The 20,477-nt window shown below is 41.5% G+C and overlaps 1 protein-coding gene across 7 annotated transcripts in view; it reads right to left on the reverse strand.

Annotated features, from left to right (window-relative positions):
- Positions 1-20,477, reverse strand: part of LOC110535617 (voltage-dependent L-type calcium channel subunit beta-2) — a 129,662-nt gene that overhangs the window by 64,388 nt on the left and 44,797 nt on the right. The window contains exon 1 of one of the 7 annotated variants that reach the window (XM_036935354.1): positions 13,476-13,911. The exons of 5 other annotated variants lie outside the window; for them this stretch is intronic. In XM_036935354.1, coding sequence (XP_036791249.1) covers positions 13,476-13,493 — 18 coding nt within the window. In that variant the 5' untranslated portion in view covers positions 13,494-13,911. Of the gene's footprint in view, positions 1-1,062; positions 1,404-13,475; positions 13,912-20,477 lie in introns of those variants that run through there. One more of the 7 variants, XM_036935353.1, reaches the window with a different exon arrangement.

The raw sequence follows: 20,477 nt of genomic DNA on the forward strand, positions 1-20,477 counted from the left end.
AAGTTTGTAGCGGCATACCGAAGAAGACTCTGTAATCGCTGCCAAAGATGCTTCAACAAATTACTGAGTAAAGGGTCTGAATACATATGTAAATGTGATATTTCCATTTTTATTTTTAATACATTTTTGCTAACATTTCTAAAAAACAGTTTTTTGCTTTGATATTATGGGGTATTGTGTGTAGACTGATGAGGAAAACAAACAATTTAATCAGTTTTAGAATAAGGCTGTAATGTAACAAAATGTGGAAAAAGTGAAGGGGTCTGAATACTTTCCGAATGCACTGTAGCTGACTAACTTAACAAGTTAAGGGGTCACAAACAGTTAGCTTAATGAACTAGAGTGTAAGAAATTCACTACAGAAGTTTTGCATGCACTTTAAGGATGTCAGTAAAGTCTCATCGAATCAAAACTATGTAGTAAACCTCGAAATGGTCCGTTCGTGTTTTTAAAAATGAATATGATACGGAGATATTTACAGTGAGACAGACTTGGATGAACAAACTGTACGGCCAGGAAGCAGAGGCAGAGAAACAAAATACAAGGAGTTCTGAACAGCCACGGTTAAAGAAAGGGGGCTTTTTGAAAGGCTTTACGTTCACTAACTAAACAGTCTCTGTAACCGGAGGACCAGTCATGTCCCTGGTGTTTATTTTCCTAACTTCACACCAGCCATTAATAAACTGACGCAGCTTTCCACCTTTGGCTAGCAACGTTGAGATGCAAATCCAGACAAGATGCCCAAACAATCCACTACCCGCAAAATGACCTCCGTTGCACACGCTACATAAGAGCCAGAGTCGCGACACTCTCACGCAACAAACTGGCTTCCAGGAAAAGTTCTAAGGAAACAAAATAGGAAGCCTAACATTACGCCCTTTGGAATTTGGTCGAAAAACAAAACTCTCCAAGATTCCAGAACTCTCCTCCATTGTTCAGAGAGGAGAGTGAGAAAGAACAAGATAATTATTGCTGAATCTGTACAGCATACAGATTCAAGAAAATGTAGGCTAAGTATGTTTGCAGTACGTGTCTGTGTTGGGAATACTTTAAAGGACTTACCACGTCGGACTCCTCACTGCCAGAGAGATACATATCTGTCCGAACCGGCTCTGCTGTTTCTCTGCTCTCCTCTGCCCAGCCCGGAAGAAAAACTCATCAACTGCTGCCCATCTCCTCCCAGTCCCGGCACAGACAGACAAACTCTTACTTACTACTCCTTGTCTCCTTTCAGTAAAACCCACTGAAACTACATAGAGGAGAGGCCTCTTGTTCTTCCTCTTTCAAACTGCAGTCAAGTGAACCACTGAGATTTGGGAGTTTCAGCCCTTGTTGACCCAGTCCTGTCCCCTCTTTCTGGGAGAACACTCCTTCGGTGCTCTGTGACCGTTCTCCAGTCCCCGAAAACAAGCCCCCCGCCCCCTGAACCCCTCCCACACACACACACACACACACACACACACACACACACACACACACACACACACACACACACACACACACACACACACACACACACACACACACAGCTAGGAAGTAAGAACTCTGGCCAACAAGGCAGGCCTGAAAATTCCAGAATGCAACAAAAGCAGCTGCAATAGCTTTTTGTGTGTGTGTGTGTGTGTGTGTGTGTGTGTGTGTGTGGGAGGGGTTCAGGGGGCGGGGGGCGGGGGGCTTACACTTTTAGGAGAGGAAGGGTAAAGACTTAACCTAATGTACGTAGAGGCCCAACACATGTTCCTGAAACCAAACTTCAGGAAATAATTATCTTTACTATGTTGAAAATATGCCATTTACCAGAGGCTTGATCAATTTAGAAAAGGACACAAAAAGGGGCGAATGTACTTTGAACATGTTTCAATCATCAAGATAATGAAATGTGTGATGGTTCTCAAAGAATTTGAGGAAATATTTTTTATAATATATAGCATATCTTGCTTTCTTTCATCATAGTTAAAACATAGTTAAAACATTGTTCTAACAACCACCAATTGAGTACAAAATGTTCCTAACATACATGTAGCCTAAACCAGACAGAGATCCTATTGTTCTATTTAATTATTGTTCTATTATATTTAATTATCAAATTAAAGCTTATTTGTTTTATAAACAGATTTGCAGATATTAAAGCAGGTGCAGCAAAAAATATATGTTTTTATTTGAGTTAACAAGTCATAAATTCTTATTTTACAATGACCCCGGCCAAACCCTCCTCTATCCCGGACGATGCTGGGCCAATTGTGCGCTGCCCTATAGGACTCCTGGTCACGGCTGGTTGTGATACAGCCTGGGATCGATCCAAGGTCTGTAGTGACGCCTCTAGCACTGAGATGCAGTGACTTAGAACGCTGTGCAACTCGGGAGCCCCTGAGATACGTGAAATACTTGTTTCTAGCTCCAGCGATGCAGTAAATGTCTAACATTACAATACTAGTACACAAATACATTTGAAATATTTAGCAAGAATCACATGAGTGGGTGATATTGTAGTCAGTAAACAATATTGTATTCAGTCAATAGCTGACAGTCAAATTAGGTGATTGGCAGTCAGTGTCCCAGCGAGAAAATCTGTCATGCTGACGATTTTCATTGGTGGCCATGAAGCCTTTAGTTAGTTTTCAGTGTATAGTTTGGGCATTCCTTTGGTATTTTTCCTATTTATGTTTTGTCACCATCTGAACAACTATTAGTCTGCTTGGACTGGCCCAATCAAGAGGTCAAGAAAGAACTGGCCCTGGACCTACGGTAAGGTAGCTGTCTCCTGGGTACATGTACATTCAAAACCTGGTCGCATATGCTTACTTCTCACATGTATGCACAGATCAAATCAGGTTACAGACCGTGTAGCTAGACCTGAATTTTTTTTTTTTTTTTTAAGTGTGACACCAGATGAGCAAATCCCATGATACACCACTCCTCCTCAGCCTCCTGGCATTGCCCAGATGTTTGAAAGCCATGGAGAGAACCACGTGTTTGGTGGGTAAATCCTACGAGATTATGTGACCACGTTTGGTCTGCTTTAACCCCTTTACAAGGATTCTAATCCAGAGTGGGTGCTGGGCACGTGGATCAGTGTTAGAGACTGTTGCCTTGTCAGGACAGTGATCCATGACCACCACCTAAGCCCCTTTTTGAGCCAGGAAAAACCCTGAGGTACTCTACAGAACACACCTGGTAACCTGGTTATATATCTGGTATAACACTTCCTGTTATACCCAATTTAAGATATTGGATATTGTCTCCAATCGCTGGGGCACACTAACACAAAGGTCTGCTCACATCGACTAGACACTGTTCCCCAGACTTAGGCCCTGTATCGAAAACATCTATCTTAAAACAGTGCCATACCTCAACATATTGCCCTAGTTATCTCATGGTCAAAGGCCCACAAGCAGAACTAATAGTAATCTGGGGTGAGCGAGGGTGAATCTGCTGCTGGAGAGGAGAGCAGGGCCATGGCTAATTAGGCTCCATCTGCCCTCAGGTGGACTAGGATGTGTGTCCCCCAAAATGGCACACTATTCCCTATGTAGTGCACTACTTTTACCAGAGCCCATATGGGCTCTGGTAAAAGTAGTACACTCACTATAAAGACAATAGGGTGCCATTTGGGACGCAGGGAAAGGTCTGTTCACACATAGTGTGAAGACAGTAGATTGGAGGTGTGATCTGGGAGGTGAGTCCTCACTCTTAGCCATATTTGATTTATTTTACCTTTATTTAACTAGGCAAGTATGTTAAGAACAAATTCTTATTTTCAATGACGGCCTAGGAACAGTGGGTTAACTGCCTTGTTCAGGGGCAGAACGACAGATTTTACCATGTCAGCTCAGGGGGTTTCGATTTTGCAACCTTCTGGTTACTAGTCCAACGCCCTGACCACTAGGCTACCTAATTCCTGTTGTTGGAGTGAATGACTGCTTTATTCTCATACTCATCTCATGTAACATCTGTAGCGTTACAACACTCCGATAATTTACCCCAAATTCCCAGGTGTTCCAGAAGAATCCCAGTTGGAAGATTCTAGGAAGAATTTCCCTACCCTAAACATCTGAGAGTCTGTAACATGTAGCTTATTTAGGATGACATTTGCCTTAGTGCCTTTCATGTGATGGAGAAAGAATTCTGATCATTCTGTACATTCTCTTTTATTATTAGAAAAAAATGTATGTGTCATTCTTGGGTTTTTATTAGGAGGATGTGGGTGAGCTCTCTGCGATTGACTAACTAGTGGGCTGTGTGTGGTGTGTGTGTTCGTGCATGCGTGACATATATCAATAATTTGTGTGGGTGGAGCCAAACTTTGAATAGATCAATTGCCCACTCGCTCTGCCAGTGTCGGGTAACAAATGCCCTAGTTACCTTTGGCTTATTGATTCACACACATACTGATGCAGTGATGTAAAAAAGCATTACATACATACAGTGAGGTCTCTCCACAACAGCTCATGAAAGAAAAAAGCAGACACTTTTATCCAGGTGAGTAGTGGGTATTACATTATAGTATGGGTTGCCCCACACAGCTCATGGTGAATGTTTACAAAATATGAACTCTCATGAACAAACTGGCATAACGTGATCCTGTAAAGTACAAGTAAAATAGTTTATTTACATTTTTACCCCTTTTCTCCCCAATTTCATGGTGTCCAATTGTTGTACTATCTTGTCTCATCGCTACAACTCCCGTACGGGCTCGGGAGAGACGAAGGTTGAAGGTTGAAAGTCATGCGTCCTCCGATACACAACCCAACCTAGCCGCACTGCTTCTTAACACAGCGCGCATCCAACCCAGAAGCCAGAAAGTTGCCAATCAAAAGTTGCCAATTGACTAGAAACGATTCGGTTAACCGTTTTATGTGTGGATTAATTGGTGGAATTTGTGCATTTCAGGTAAAATAACAACTCAATGTTTATATCCCAGGACAAATTAGCTAGCAACAGCAAGCTAGCTAAAAAAGGACAAATTAGCTAGCAAGTGCAAGCTAGCTAGTTAAATTGCCATAAATGTTTAATGCTTTTCGACCGGTCCCCAAATTAATATATTGGTTCAGAGTTTGTTTTGATATTTTAACCTGTGTGTCGTGATCGCGTTTGGTGTGGGGGGACAAAATACATTCATCACACTCAACTTGGTAACAAATAGCACATGCAGCATGCCAAAGCTTATCATCTGTCCATTCTTACCAAATAGAGCGGGAAAAAGTTTAAAATGTCAAATTATATTTACATTACACGTAACATTTTCCAAATCACTTTTGTGTATTGATGCACTGTGCATTCAGCAAGGGCTGTCAAATCAAATCTATTCCCTTTATTAGGCCTTCCGAAAAAGATCTGTGTTACCTCTCGAACAAACACAATGAAGGGGAGGAGAGGAAGAGAAACACGGAGATCACTCCTCCTGCAAGAACATTTGAACTCAACACGCCTGGCAGACTGTGTAAACCACATGTATTATTCTAGTGAATGTCTCGTCTATACATAAACTGGGTTGGGTCCAATTCCAATTATCCTCAATACATTTCAATGAAATTGGTATTTAAGTTTACTTTCGCAATTGACTGAATTTAAATATGGAATAGACCCTAACCAGAAAAGCCATACAAAGCTAAATACCTAGGTCCATTATGAGGTCTCAGAAATCTCCAACAATCAGAAAGCAAAGCTTACCCTGACAACCAGGTGTTTGGTTCTTGAAGGCTTTGGTTCAACTGGAGGCTTGTCCAGCATCCCAAGGGAAATCAGAATCATAAGCACGGATAGGAGAGTTCCCCAATGCTTAAATGACTAGAGACTAGGCTACTTACACTGCCTAAGCACAAGCACAGACTAGCCCAGTCGATAGACTGCTATGCAGATCACTGCACCAGTGTGGCAGTGACTCTGTGCAAAACTGAACACAGAGTCACTTTACGCTTACTGAACACATCAACACATCGGCTGTCCCACATGGACTCGTAGGAAAAACTCTTCAGCCAGTAAATTAGTTGGGACTGCTGTCCCGATATAATCAGGCATGGGCAGGCAAGCAAACAAACCACACACACACACACACACACACACACACACACACACACACACACACACACACACACACACAGATGCTACCATCAGACAGAAAGACAGACACACTCCTATACTCCTTGTAGTTTGAGGGCAGGTTGCCATGGCACTGCCATCATTAATTAGCTGGATGAGTGGGAAGACTGTCTCTCTTATGCTGCTATGACGTGAAACACACACACACTCTCACTCAAAAATGTAAGCACACACACACACACCAGTGGTGAGCGGGTCAGCTGTTTGTTCAACCGCACCTGCCCGCAATTGCTAATAACTCATCTGCAACCGCCCGACTATATGTGATAAAATGAACATCTGAGGCTACTCCCAACCTTAACGAGCAAATATAGAAAATGCGAGATAGGACACAGTCAATAACTGCATAATTATTTTTTTTTGACAGGGGGTGCAGGATTTTTTGTTGTTGCCTGATTTAGATATGTTTCTTCTGCTTATAATTTACAACATTTTGGAAGGCTATTTGTTAGTCAACTTGTCTATAATTAGATACATGTAGCTTCTCTTTTGTAATTATACAGTATGTTGCGCTAGAAAACCAGATAAACCCTTGCTCAACAGAATCATGTAATAGATCGATCAAATTAATGCTTCAATCTAGTTGACATCGGTGAAGTTTTATCTGTCATCTTTCGCGGACCATAGACATTTAGGGACAGGGGAGAAAAAACAATAAAGTATTTTTTTTACATTTTGAAGTAAAAATGATTTTCTATGCAAAATGTCCAAAATGTCCAGTTTGACCGGTTGTAAGGAAATATAAATCTGTGAAAACGACCCAACATGTGTCTGATAAGATTTGAGTTCAGCTTCGATGCATATTTTATATGGTTGAAATACTGTCAGGTTTAGTGATGCTTTTATGATGAAGACAGCACCTCTATAGATGGTATCTACCTGAGCATTTCTGCATGAGTTTTTATTAAGGCTACATAGACCTATTCGCACGGGACTAGTACTACTAGAGAACGTAGGTTATGTATTTATTACTTCAGAAGGTCCTTTATTCCAGATGATAATGATGCATTTGGCGATGTTCAATTCATTCGCACAAAACATATAAACACAAGCATTCACTGTGGATACATGTAGGCCCTTCATATATAGGTCATGCACAGCCATTTGTTCAATTTATCGAATAATTGATTGTTTTCTTGCTCAAACCGCGAACAACACCTTTCAAACATGTTGATGTTGATTGGCTCGGGACTAGTATTGTTAGTGTTTGGCAATTAGAGTAGGTAATTTATTCTGCCGAGTCAATGTCCAGATTTCAGTTTCCATTTAACCAATCTAAACAGAAGGCTACAGTTCCCTTGACATGCCATAGGCCTATTTGAAGTCCCATCTTGTGACTTTCGAAATTGTATAGAGCCTCACACAATCATCACACATAACATAGCCGGCACTGCTATATCATCCTCTTTTAACACTTCACCAAATCTTTTCTAAACATTACTTTTCTGGCCTTCCCTTCTCTTTACTTTCAACTCTCCTTTCGCAGCTTTTGTCTTATTGAATTAAACTTTTGACTATGTCATTTTTGCCTCGGTGAATTGACGTTAACTTGTTCTGCCCGTTTCCAAAAGCATTATTTGGCAATTGGCTTGCTTGGCAATTTGGCGCGTGTACAGTTAAGCCCTAAAGTTTAGGCTTATGCAGTAATACAAGATAGCCTAAAATAATGGAAGAAAGCCTCAATGTAGCCTATATAAATTGCACAATAACGATACATTCATGGATTTATTAAGGTATTGTTTCTCTTTATTCAACCCGCTCGCCACCGACCCGTCCCTTCAGCCACACAATATTTAATGACCCTAAAAACGTCCACCAGATATAACCGCAGGGACCCGGTTAATGAGTAAACACACGCATCACTAACACACTCACAATTAATTGTGTTCTTTGAAAAAGGATTAGCTGAAGAGGTCATCTCTTTTTTAATTTTACATTTTATTATTTGTTTAGTCACTCAACCAAGGCTGTCCAGAATATACAGTGCATTCTGAAAATATTCAGATCCCTTGACTTTTTTCACTTTTTGTTAAGTTATAGCCTTGTTCTAAAATTGATTACATTATTTTATCCCTCATCAATCTACACACAATACCCCATAATGACAAAGCAAAAACAGGTTTTTAGAAAATGTTGCAAATGTATTATATTTTTTAAACTGATACATCACATTTACATAAGTATTCAGACCCTTTACTAGACACCTTTGGCAGCGATTTCAGGCTCGAGTCTTCTTGGGTATGACACTAGAAGCTTGGTACACCTGTATTTGGGGAGTTTCGCCCATTCTTCTCTGCAGATCCTCTCAAGCGCTGTCAGGTCAGATGGAGTGCATCGCTGCCGGGCTCTGGCTGGACTACTCAAGGACATTCAGAGACTTGCCCCGAAGCCACTCCTGCATTGTCTTGGCTGTGTGCTTAGAGTCGTTGTCCTGTTGGAAGATGAACCATTGCCCCAGTCTGAGGTCCTGAGCGCTCTGGAGAAGGTTTTCACCAAAGACTTTCCTCTGTTCATCTTTGCTTCTATCCTGACTTAGTCTCCCAGTCCCTGCACTGAAAAACATCCCCACAGCATGATGCTGCCACCACTATGCTTCACTGTAGGGATTGTGCCAGGTTGCCTCCAGACGTGACGCTTTGCATTCAGTCCAATCTTGGTTTCATCAGACCAGAGAATCTTGTTTCTCATGGTCTGAGAATCCTTTAGGTGCCTTTTGCCAAACTCCAAGCGGGCTGTCATGTTCCTTTTACTGAGGAGTGGCCTTCGTCTGGCCACTCTACCATAAGGGGCCTATTGGTGGAGTGCTGCAGAGATGGTTGTCCTTCTGGAAGTTTCTCCCATCTCCACAGAAGAACTCTGGAGCTCCGTCAGAGTCACCTCCCTGACCAAGGCCCTTCTCCTAACTATTGCTCAGTTTGGCAGTGCGACCAACTATAGGAAGAGTCTTGGTGGTTCCCAACTACTTCCATTTAAGAATGATGGAGGCCACTGCGTTCTTGGGAACCTTCAATACTGCAGAAATGTTTTGGTCCCCTTTCCCAGATCTGTGCCTCAACACAATCCAGTCTCGGAGCTCTACGGACAATTCCTTCAACCTCATGGCTTGGTTTTTGCTATGACATGTACTGTCAACTGTGGGACCTTATATAGACAGGTATGTGCCTTTCCAAATCATGTCCAATAAATTACATTTACCACAGGTGGACTCCAATCAAGTTGTAGAAACATCTCAAGGATGATCAATGGTCTGAATACTTTTGTAAATAAGAAATGCAAACATTTCTAAAAACCTGTTTTCATTATGTGAATCTGAAATTACTAGTAATCTGGAATTACTATCTGAAAAAGGGGAATTACTATCAGAACCCAAATAAATCAAAGATTCTCCCCAGTCTATAAAGAACTGTACATCTCTTTCTAAAATAATTAAGAACTCCTCCTCTCTTAACAGAAGAAGCCACCTCATTGGTAGCCCAAATATCTCTCAATGAACTCAAAAGGGCATTTGATAGCATGAATAAACGCAAATCACCTGGATGGGACAGTATTCCTCCTGAGGTCTATTTAACATTTTGGAATCAATTAATAGATTAATTGGGAATCAACAAACAACTCTGTCGTCACTTCCCGTCACACTTCTGTGTTGTCTCCGTGATGGTGTGCTGTTTGTTGCTACTTGGCTGCCTGCCAAACATTTAGCTTTTTACCTTTAATAACGTTTAATCAAACTCTGTATTTAATAAGTTTACCAACGTCTTATTATTTTTCGGATATATCTCTTGACACTTTCACGAAAATAGTCATGGCCTCTAAACCCTCCAGCTGTCTACTGGACCCTATTCCAACTAAACTACTGAAAGAGCTACTTCCTGTGCTTGGCCCTCCTATGTGGAACATAATAAAGGGCTCCACATCCTCTGGAAGTACATCAAACTCACTAAAAGTAGTAGTAATAAAGTCTCTCCTGAAGAAGCCGAAACTTGACAAGGAAAATCTAAAAAACTAAATCGGCCTATATCGAATCTCCTATTCCTCAAAGATTTTTGGGGAAAAAGCTGTTGCTCAGAAACTCACTGCCTTCCTGAAGACAAATAATGTATATGAAAAACTCTAGTCTGCTTTTAGACCCCATCATAGTCCTCAGGCCGCACTCATGAAGGTGGTAAATTACCTCCCTGTGCTCCTTTACCTTAGTGCCACTTTCGACACCATCGATTACTATACATTGGGCGGCAGATAGCCTAGCGGTTAGAGTGTTGGGCCTGTAACCGAAAGGTTGCTAGATCGAATCCCAGAGGTGACTAGGTAAACCTCTGTTCCTGAACAAGGAAGTCAAACCACTGTTCCTAAGCCGTCATTGTAAATAAGAAGTTGTTCTTAACTGACTTGCCTAGTTAAATAAAAAATGCATTATTTTGGAGAGATTGGAACGCGGACAAGTTTTTGCCTGGTTTATATTTTATCTGTCGGAAAGATATCACTTAGTCTCTGTGGATGGTTTGTCCTCTGACAAATCAATGGTAAGTTTTGGTGTTCCTCAAATGTTCTGTTATAGGACCACTATTGTTTTCAATATATATGCTACCTCTTGGTGATGCCATTCGGAAACACAATTTCAACTTTCACTGCTATGCAGACGACACACAGCTTTCCATTTCAATGAAACATGGTGAAGCCCCAAAATTGCTACCCTGGAAGCCTGTGTTTCAGAAATAAGAAAGTGGCCATTGGTAAATATTTTACTTTTAAACTCGGAGAAAACAGAGATGCTAGTTCTAGGTCCCAAGAAACAAAGAGATCTGCTGTCTGATCTGACAATGAATCTCTATGGTTGTACAGTCGTCTCAAATAAAACTGTGAACGCCTCAGGCTTACTCTGGATCATGATCCCTTTTTATAAAAAAATGTGACAATTTTGGTCCAAAAATTACACAGAAAATCAAATCCATGCTTTTGTCATGTCAATATTAGACTACTGCAATGCTTCTACTCTTCAACTACCTGGATAAGGCACTGAATAACCTTCAACTAGTGCTAAATACGGCTGCTATAATCTTGACTAGAACCCCAAAATTTGATCATTTAACTCCAGCGCTAGCTTCCTGTTAAGGCTAGGGCTGATTTCAAGGTTTTACTGTTAACCTACAAATCTCTCCTATTTGGTGCTGCCATACATACCTACACGTACACTACGGCCACAAGACACGGCCCTCCTTATTGTTCCTAGAATTTCTAAGCAAACAGCTGGAAGCAGAGCCTTCTCATATAGAACTACATTTTCATGGAATGGTCTGTCGATTCATGTGAGAGACGCAGACTCGTTCATAACCTTTAAATCTTTAGTGAATACTTATCTGCCAAGGCAGCAGCTACTCTTCCTGGGGTCTGTCAAAATTAAGGCAGTTTTACAATTTTACCACTGATTTCAATGCCTGGCACTTTTATAATATGGCGAAATCGTCCCCAATTGCAGTTCCTAGGGCTTCCACTAGATGTCAACAGTCTTCAGAAAGAGTTTCAGGCTGGTTTTTGGAAAAATTAGGGAAAGGTTGTAGTTTTTCTAAGTGGCTCCCTATTTGGCTGTAGTGTTTCCAAGTGCATGGCTGAGAGAGCGTGTTCCTTTTGCTTATCTCCGGTAAAGACAATAACAATTCTCCGTCTTAAATTGTATTATTTATTTGCGTATTAGGGTACCTAAGGATTGATTATAAATGTTGATTGACTTGTTTGGATAAGTTTATTGGTAACGTTTGGGATTAATTTTGAATGCATTTTGACGGAGGGAAACTGAGTGGATTATTGACTGAAGCACGCCAGCTTAAACTGAGTTTTTATGGATATAAAGAAGGAATTTATTGAACAAAAGGACCATTTGTAATGTAACTGAGACCTTTTGGAGTGCCAACAGAAGATCTTCAAAGGTAAGGCATATATAATATAGCTATTTCTGACATTCGTGTCGCAACTCCCTGGTTGAAAATGATTTGTTATGCATTTGTGTGCTGGACGCTGTCCTCAGATAATCGCATGGTTTGCTTTTGCCGTAAAGCCTTTTTGAAACCTGACACATTGGCTGGATTAACAAGAAGTTAAGCTTTATTTTGATGTATTGCACTTGTGATTTTATGAAAGTTTAATATTTATAATAATTTTATATGAATTTGGCGCTCTGCCATTTCACCGGATGTTGGCCAGGTGGGACGCTACCGTCCCACCTATCCCAAATAAGTTTTAACAGGGATATAAACAAATTGGTGTACAAAATCTGAGAGAAATACACTTTTTGTAAATTTTTATTTCAGCTCATGATACATGGGACCAACACTTTACATGTTGCATTTATATTTTGGTTCAGTATATATACCTATTTTAATATTTTTTCCTTTCTTTGCTTTCAGTCCCACTGGGAAGGGGTGGTATTGGGAGTGGTATTTTCTCTGGTAGCTGGAAGGGGGTGGGGTGTCTGAGGGGTAACTGCCGAGCAACCCTAGTTGGGGATGGGAAGTATCAAGCAAAAATAAATGACACAGAAGATGATACATGGCAGTGTGAAACTCTAGCCTCTGTAGAAGTGTAACACCCCACATAATACACAACACCCACGAGCGCAATTGCTCCATGTCTATCTGATCCCCTTCTCACTTTGTAATGATTGCTTCTCGGTAAGGAGATTAAAAGCGGCTTGCACCAATCCAGGATTTACAGAGAAAGAAATCATTGCCATCCTTCTTCTTGAAGGACAAATGTGTTTGTCAGTGTTTTGGTTGGCAAAGACACTTTTGATACATTTTGCATAAAAAAAGCATAATAGAGGATAATATAAAATATAATATCAAGTCCAATGGTGATGTTATGGAAATACCCATGAAAAGGCTTTGGTTTAGCTATAAGGCAAGACCCAGTTCTTCGAGCTAGATAGAAATGGAAAGATGAGCCTACAGCTCATCTTTCAGCCAAAGAGAGGTCTCATTCATACCTGGGTCGTATTCATTAGGCACCAAACGGACGAAAAACGCACTGACACAAGGAGGGACTACATGGATTTGTCCAATAAGAAATGCTAATGTCCCTTTTCTGTTGCAAAAATGTTTTCCATTGCATTTAAAAGTTAGAGTTTACACACATTCTAGCACCACACACACACACACACACACACACACACACACACACACACACGCATACATCCAGGCCAAACTAAACAAAAGCTAGGTACTGGAACACAGACATATGAAACATATGTGTACGAAAGTAATGTAGTAGTGTGTAGTAATGTACACCTAACAAAAGAGAAAATAATTACTTATCTCGGTTAGAAATGAATCATCCCACCAACATAGATAGACGCAAACAATTCCAAATAGCTGTTGTTATTTTACCTTAGGCTTCTTTGACATGCTCGTTGTCCCAGACTGCCAGAGACACCTGTGTCCCCTCTCTGTTCCAGCGCGGCTGCAATGAATTATGCAAATCCCCTGGATTTGTTCAGAGTACCATGACACATGGGTAAAAGCAGCTGACGCCTTACATAAAAAATACCCAACCTATTTACCCTCAGTCAAATCGGAATTAAACGCTCAAAATGTAACGTTCTGCTGACAAGTGGTTCTCCATTATAACAATCGACCAATCCCAAAACTATGGATGCTCTGCTGTCTGGGCAGTTAGCTTCCATAGTACCAGAAGGGATGAGACGGGGATGGGGTCAGCCACGGTAAGGTCCCTTCTCAGGAGCGTCTCCAACTGGAAATGACATGCCTCATGTTGACGGAGCCCATCTGAGGATCTCTGGGGCAGATGCACACACACACACCGCAGGGCAGGCGCCTCTGTTCAGTGTGCGTGCACACACCCATACACACAAACACACACACACAGAGCTGGGCAGACGGGACAGAGAGAAAGAGAGTGTGTGGAGGGAGGGAGGATCAGCGGTGTAATGGTTTGCTCCAGAGTGTTTTTCTTCAGCTCGCTGGGCATTAGGCTTTAATTTGATATTGTGACATCTGTCGCCTGGGCTGGACGGATACACTATGACCTCAGGCTGACCGCCGGCCTGCACTGAGCTGACTTACTTCACACACACACACACACACACACACACACACACACTTAATATGTTGTGAAATATGTTGTGAATTTATTGTAATTTTTTTGAAAAATTTCTAACTGCCTTAATTTTGCTGGACACCAGGAAGAGTAGCTGCTGCCTTGTTTGTTAATTTCTCTACCAAAAGCCACCTCCAATGACGTTTTAGAGAATTTGGAAGTACGTCCAACCGGCCTCACAACCGCAGACCAAGTGTATAGCGTAGTGTGGGCAAGCGATTTACTGATGTCAGCTTTGTGAACAGACTGCTCCATGGTGGCGGTGGGGTTACGGTATGGGCAGGCATGAGCTACAGACAACGAACACCATTGCATTTTATCTATGTCAATTTGAATGCACAGAGATATCGTGATGAGATCCTGTGGCCCATTGTCGTGCCATTCATCCTCCACCATCACCTCATGTTTCAGCATGGTAACACATGGCCCGATCCCACAAGGATCTGTACACAATTCCTGGAGGCTGAAAAGTTATTCCATGGCCTGCATACTCACCAGCGTTGTCACTATAAAAATACATTAAAATGACAGGTTGTAACGCAACAAAATAGTAAAAACGCCAAGGGGAAGAATACTTTTGCAAGGCGCTGTATATGCAAGAGTATTTGTACGTTGGACTTGGAGAAAGTGACTGGCAGCAGGTTAAATAATAATAATAAACAGTACGGCAGCAAAACAAAACGCTTTCACATGTGGAAAATCACATGGTGCAGTCGATCAACGTGTACCACAGCGTGTTCCAGTTCCCACCAATATCCAGCAACTTCACACACCCATTGAAGAGGAGTGGGAAAACATTCTACAGGCCACAGTCAACAGCCTGATCGACTCTATGCAAAGTAGATGTGTCGGCAGATGGTGGTCACACCAGACACTGACTGCTTTTCTGATCCACATCCCTACCTTTTTTTAAAGGTATCTGTAACCAACAGATGCATATCTGCATTCCCAGTAATGTGAAATCCTTAGAGTAGGACCTAATACACTTATTTTAATTGACTGATTTCCTTCCTTGTATGAAATGGTTGCATGTTGCTTTTATATTTTTGTTCAGTACAGTATAACTAATAAAACATTTAAATGAACACGAGAAATAAGCAATAAGAGATGAAGCTACAATGCCTTGCGACAGTATTCACCCCCTTGGCATTTTTCCTATTTTGTTTTCTTACATCCTGGAATTAAAATGGATTTTTTTTATTGTGAAACAAACAAGAAATGACAAAAAACAGAAAACTTGAGTGCGCATAACTATTCACCCCCCCAAAGTCAATATTTTATAGAGCTACCTTTTGCAGCAAATACACGTCTCTGGGGTATGTCTCTATAAGCTTGGCACATTTAGCCACTGGGATTTTTGCCCATTCTTCAAGGCAAAACTGCTCCAGCTCCTTCAAGTAGGATGTGTTTCGCTGGTGTACAGAAATCTTTAAGTCATACCACAGATTCTCAATTGGATTAATGTCTGGTCTTTGACCAGGCCATTCAAAGATATTTAAATGTTTTCCCTTAAACCACTCGAGTGTTGCTTTAGCAGTATGCTTTGGGTCATTGTCCTGCTGGAAGGTGAACCTCCATCCCAGTCTCAAATCTCTGGACGGCTGAAACAGGTTTCCCTTAAGAATTTCCCCGTATTTAGCACCATCCATCATACCTTCAATTCTGACCAGTTTCCCAGGCCCTGCTGATGAAAAACATCCCCACAGCATGATGCTGCCACCACCATGCTTCACTGTGATGACGGTGTTCTCTGGGTGATGAGAGGTGTTGGGTTTGCGCCAGACATAGCATTTTCCTTGATGGCCAAAAAGCTCAATTTTAGTCTCATCTGACCAGAGTACCTTCTTCCATATGTTTGGGGAGTCTCCCACATGCCTTTTGGAAAACACCAAACACGTTTGCTCATTTTTGTCTGTAAGCAATTACTTTTTTTCTGTCCACTCTTCCATAAAACCCAGCTCTGTGGAGTGTACGGTTTAAAGTGGTCCTATGGACAGATACTCCAATCTCCACTGTGGAGCTTTGCAGCTCCTTCAGGGTTATCTTTGGTCTCTTTGTTGCCTCTCTGATTAATGCCCTCCTTGCCTGGTCCGTGAGTTTTGGTGGGCGGCCCTCTCTTGGCAGGTTTGTTGTGGTGCCATATTCTTTCCATTTTATAATAATGGATTTCATGGTGCTCTTTTGGATGTTAAACATTTTTTTTAACCCAAACCTGAACTGTACTTCTCCACAACCTTGTCCCTGACCTGTTTGGAGAGCTCCTTGGTCTTCATAGTGCCGCTTGCTTGGTGGTGTTACAGACTCTGTGGCCTTTCAGAGCAGGTGTATATATACTGCTGCTCGTTGAACATCTCAATCCAAAATCATGGGCATTAATATGGAGTTGTCCCCCCTTTGCTGCTATAACAGACTCCACTGTTCTAGGAAGGCTTTCCACTACATGTTGGAACATTGCTGCGGGGACTTGCTTCTATTCAACCACATAAGCATTGGTGAAGTTGGGCACTGATGTTGGGCAATTAGGCCTGGCTCGCAGTCGGCGTTCCATTTCATCCCAAAGGTGTTCGATGGGGTTGAGGTCAGGGCTCTGTGCAGGCCAGTCAGTGCAAAAAATATCTAAAAAACAGTTCTCTTTGTTATTATGGAATATTGTGTTTAGATTGATGAGGAAAAAACTGTATGCAACAAAATGTAGAAAAAGTCAAGGGGTCTGAATACTTTCCGACTGCATTGTACACCCTTTAATACCCACCAAAAGCAGGTCTTAACAGTAACGCAGTTGGAAATGGTATGGATTTTGAGAGAGGAAGTGCAACCTATCCAGCCGTGACACACAATGCCCATGGAACGAGAGATGTGCATTTTGTGCTGGTGAATCTCGTATTTAGAAACATAAAAAACTATTGGTTTCCTTCAATTTTGTTTAATTTGAATAAAAAACCAAGCATAGCCGACCCTCCCCTTAATCAATTATGATTTAGCAGCTTCGCATAGTGGCATCTTTTTTATCCTGGCCATGCATTAGCAAAATTAACCCATGAATAAAGGGGTTTTAATGGTCTTCTGAGAGTGCCTTGAAATATTAGAGGTTTTTCCACTAATGCTTTTTTATGATTCATAATTCACATACCTGCTTTATATTTGGGAGAAGTCTCTTTATATTGGATCTGTGATAATGTTGCGTTTAGTAGGTAGGTGAAGGAGTCAGGCGCAGGAGAGCAGAGATGTCTGAGAAGCGTACTTTAATTGGCAAGTCCAGCAACACAGGTATGGCACAATCAAAAAAGTACAACGCCCTCGACAACTGAGAACCCGTACAAACGCACGGAGGAACAAACAAAGTTCAGACAATAACACTCTAATGAATCCGTGAAAACAAAGAATGGCATAACCTCACCGAGCACATCACAATGAAAGAATAATCCCGCACAAACGTAGGCAGGCAACAGGGTAAATATATACACACAGAAATTAAAGCAAATGAAATCAGGTGAGAAAAAGAACCAAAGACAAAACAAACAGAAAAGGAAAAAGGGATCCGTGATGGCTAGTAGACCGACGTCGTCGACCGCCGCCCGAACAGGGAGAGGAACTACCTTCGGTAGAAGTCGTGACAGGATCTTTGTCCAGCTCCTGTAAAAAAAACGCCTCAATTGTCGACCTTAATATTTCAGTGTCTTCAGAAAGTATTCCTACCCATTGACTTATTCAACAATTTGTTGTGCTACAGCCTTAATTCTAAATGGATTAAATATTTCTTTTTCAGTGTACATTTGGCATTGTGTTTAGGTTATTGTCCTGCTGAAAGGTGAATGTGTTTCCCAGTGTCTGTTGGAAAGCAGACTAAACCAGGGTTTCCTCTAGGATACTGCCTGGGCTTAGCTCTATTCTGTTTTTTTTTTATCCTACAAAACTCCCAAATCCTTGCTGATGACAAGATTCCCATAACATGATGCAGCCACCACCATGCTTGAAAATATGAAGAGTGCTACAGTGATGTGTTGGATTTGCCCCAAACATAATGGTTTGGATTCAGGACATGAAGTTAATTTCTTTGCTATTTTTTTTGCAGTTTTACTTTAGTGCCTTATTGCAAGCAGGATACATGTTTTGAAATATTTGTATTCTGTACAGGCTTCCTTCTTTTCACTCTGTCATTTAGGTTAGTATTGTGGAGTAACTACAATGCTGTTGATCGCTTCGAGGCAAGTAACACTGAAACATGCATGAGAGCATCAGCTGTTCCGGACAACTGTGTGATCACGCTCTCGGCAGCCGATGTGAGTAAGCTCTTTAAACAGGTCAACATTCACAAGGCTGCAGGGCCAGACGGATTACCAGGACGTGTACTCCGAGCCTGCGCTGACCAACTGGCAAGTGTCTTCACTGACATTTTCAACCTGTCTGAGTCTGTAATACCAACACGTTTCATGCAGACCACCATAGTCCCGGTGTCCAAGAACACTAAGGTAACCTGCCTAAATGCCTACCGACCCATAGCACTCACGTCTGTAGCCATGAAGTGCTTTGAAAGGCTGGTAATGGCTCACATCAACACCATCATCCCAGAAACACTAGACCCACTCCAATTTGCATACTGCCCTAACAGATTCACAGATGATACAATCTCTATTGCACTCCACACTGCCCTTTCCCACCTGGACAAAAGGAAAACCTATGTGAGAATGCTATTCATTGACTACAGATCAGCGTTCAACACCACACGCCCTCAAAGCTCATCACTAAGCTAAGGACCCTGGGACTAAACACCTCCCTCTGCAACTGGATCCTGGACTTCCAGATGGGCCGCCCCCCCAGGTGGTAAGGGTAGGTAACAACACATCCGCCACACTGATCCTCAACACTGGGGACCCTCAGTCCCCTCCTGTACTCCCTGTTCACTCATGACTGCACGGCCAAGCACAACTCCAACACCATCATTAACCTAAATAGGGTACGCTAGCGTCCCACCTCGTCAACAGCCAGTGAAACTGCAGGGCGCCAAATTCAAAACAACAGAAATCCCATAATTAAAATATTATTTTACACCATTTTAAAGATACACTTGTTGTAAATCCAGCCACAGTGTCCGATTTCAAAAAGGCTTTACGACGAAAGCACACCAAACGATTATGTTAGGTCAGAGCCAAGTCACAGAAAAACACAGCCATTTTTCCAGCCAAAGCGAGGAGTCACAAAAAGCAGAAATAGAGATAAAATGAATCACTAACCTTTGATGATCTTCATCAGATGACACTCATAGGACTTCATGTTACACAATACATGTATCTTTTGTTCGGTAAAGTTCATATTTATATCCAAAAATCTGAGTTTACATTGGCGCGTTATGTTCAGCAGTTCCAAAACATCCGGTGATTTTGCAGAGAGCCACATCAATTTACAGAAATACTTATAATAAACATTGCTAAAAGATACAACTGTTATGCATGGCATTTTAGATCCACTTCTCCTTAATGCAACCACTGTGTCAGATTTTTTTAAAAACTTTACGGTAAAAGCAAACCATGCAATAATCTGAGTACAGTGCTCAGACAACAAATCAAGCCAAACAGATATCCGCCATGATGGAGTCAACAGAAGTCAGAAATAGCATTATAAATATTCACTTACCTTTGATGATCTTCATCAGAATGCACTACCAGGAATTCCAGGTCCACAATAAATGTTTGTTTTGTTCAATAACGTCCATCATTTATGTCCAAATACCTCCTTTTTGTTCGCATGTTTAGCCCAGTATTCCAACTTCATGACGTGCGATCACTAGGAGCAGACGAAAAGTCAAAAAGTTCCGTTGCAGTCCGTAGAAACATGTCAAAAGATGTATAGAATCAATCTTTAGGATGTTTTTAACATGAATATTCAATAATGTTCGAACCGGAAAATTCCTTTATCTTCAGAATTGCAATGGAACGCAACATTGCGTCAGTGGTCAGCTGAAGTCTCTCATAGTGTTTGGTGCGTAAAGGACAAATGCGGTCATTGTTTCTCTCTCTCCTACTAAGAAACCACCAGTCCCGGTTGATATATTATCGAATAGATATTTGAAAAACACCTTGAGTATTGATTATAAACAACATTTGCCATGTTTCTGTCGATATTATGGAGCTAATTTTGAACATTATTCGCCGTTTTCGTGACTGCAATTTCCGGGCGATTTCTCAGCCAAACGTGAAGAACAAACGGAGCTATTTCGCCTACAAAAATTGTATTTTTGGAAAAAAGGAACATTTGCTATCTAACTGGGAGTCTCG

This window comes from Oncorhynchus mykiss, chromosome 11 (assembly GCF_013265735.2).
Source record: "Oncorhynchus mykiss isolate Arlee chromosome 11, USDA_OmykA_1.1, whole genome shotgun sequence".
Lineage (NCBI taxonomy): Eukaryota > Metazoa > Chordata > Actinopteri > Salmoniformes > Salmonidae > Oncorhynchus > Oncorhynchus mykiss.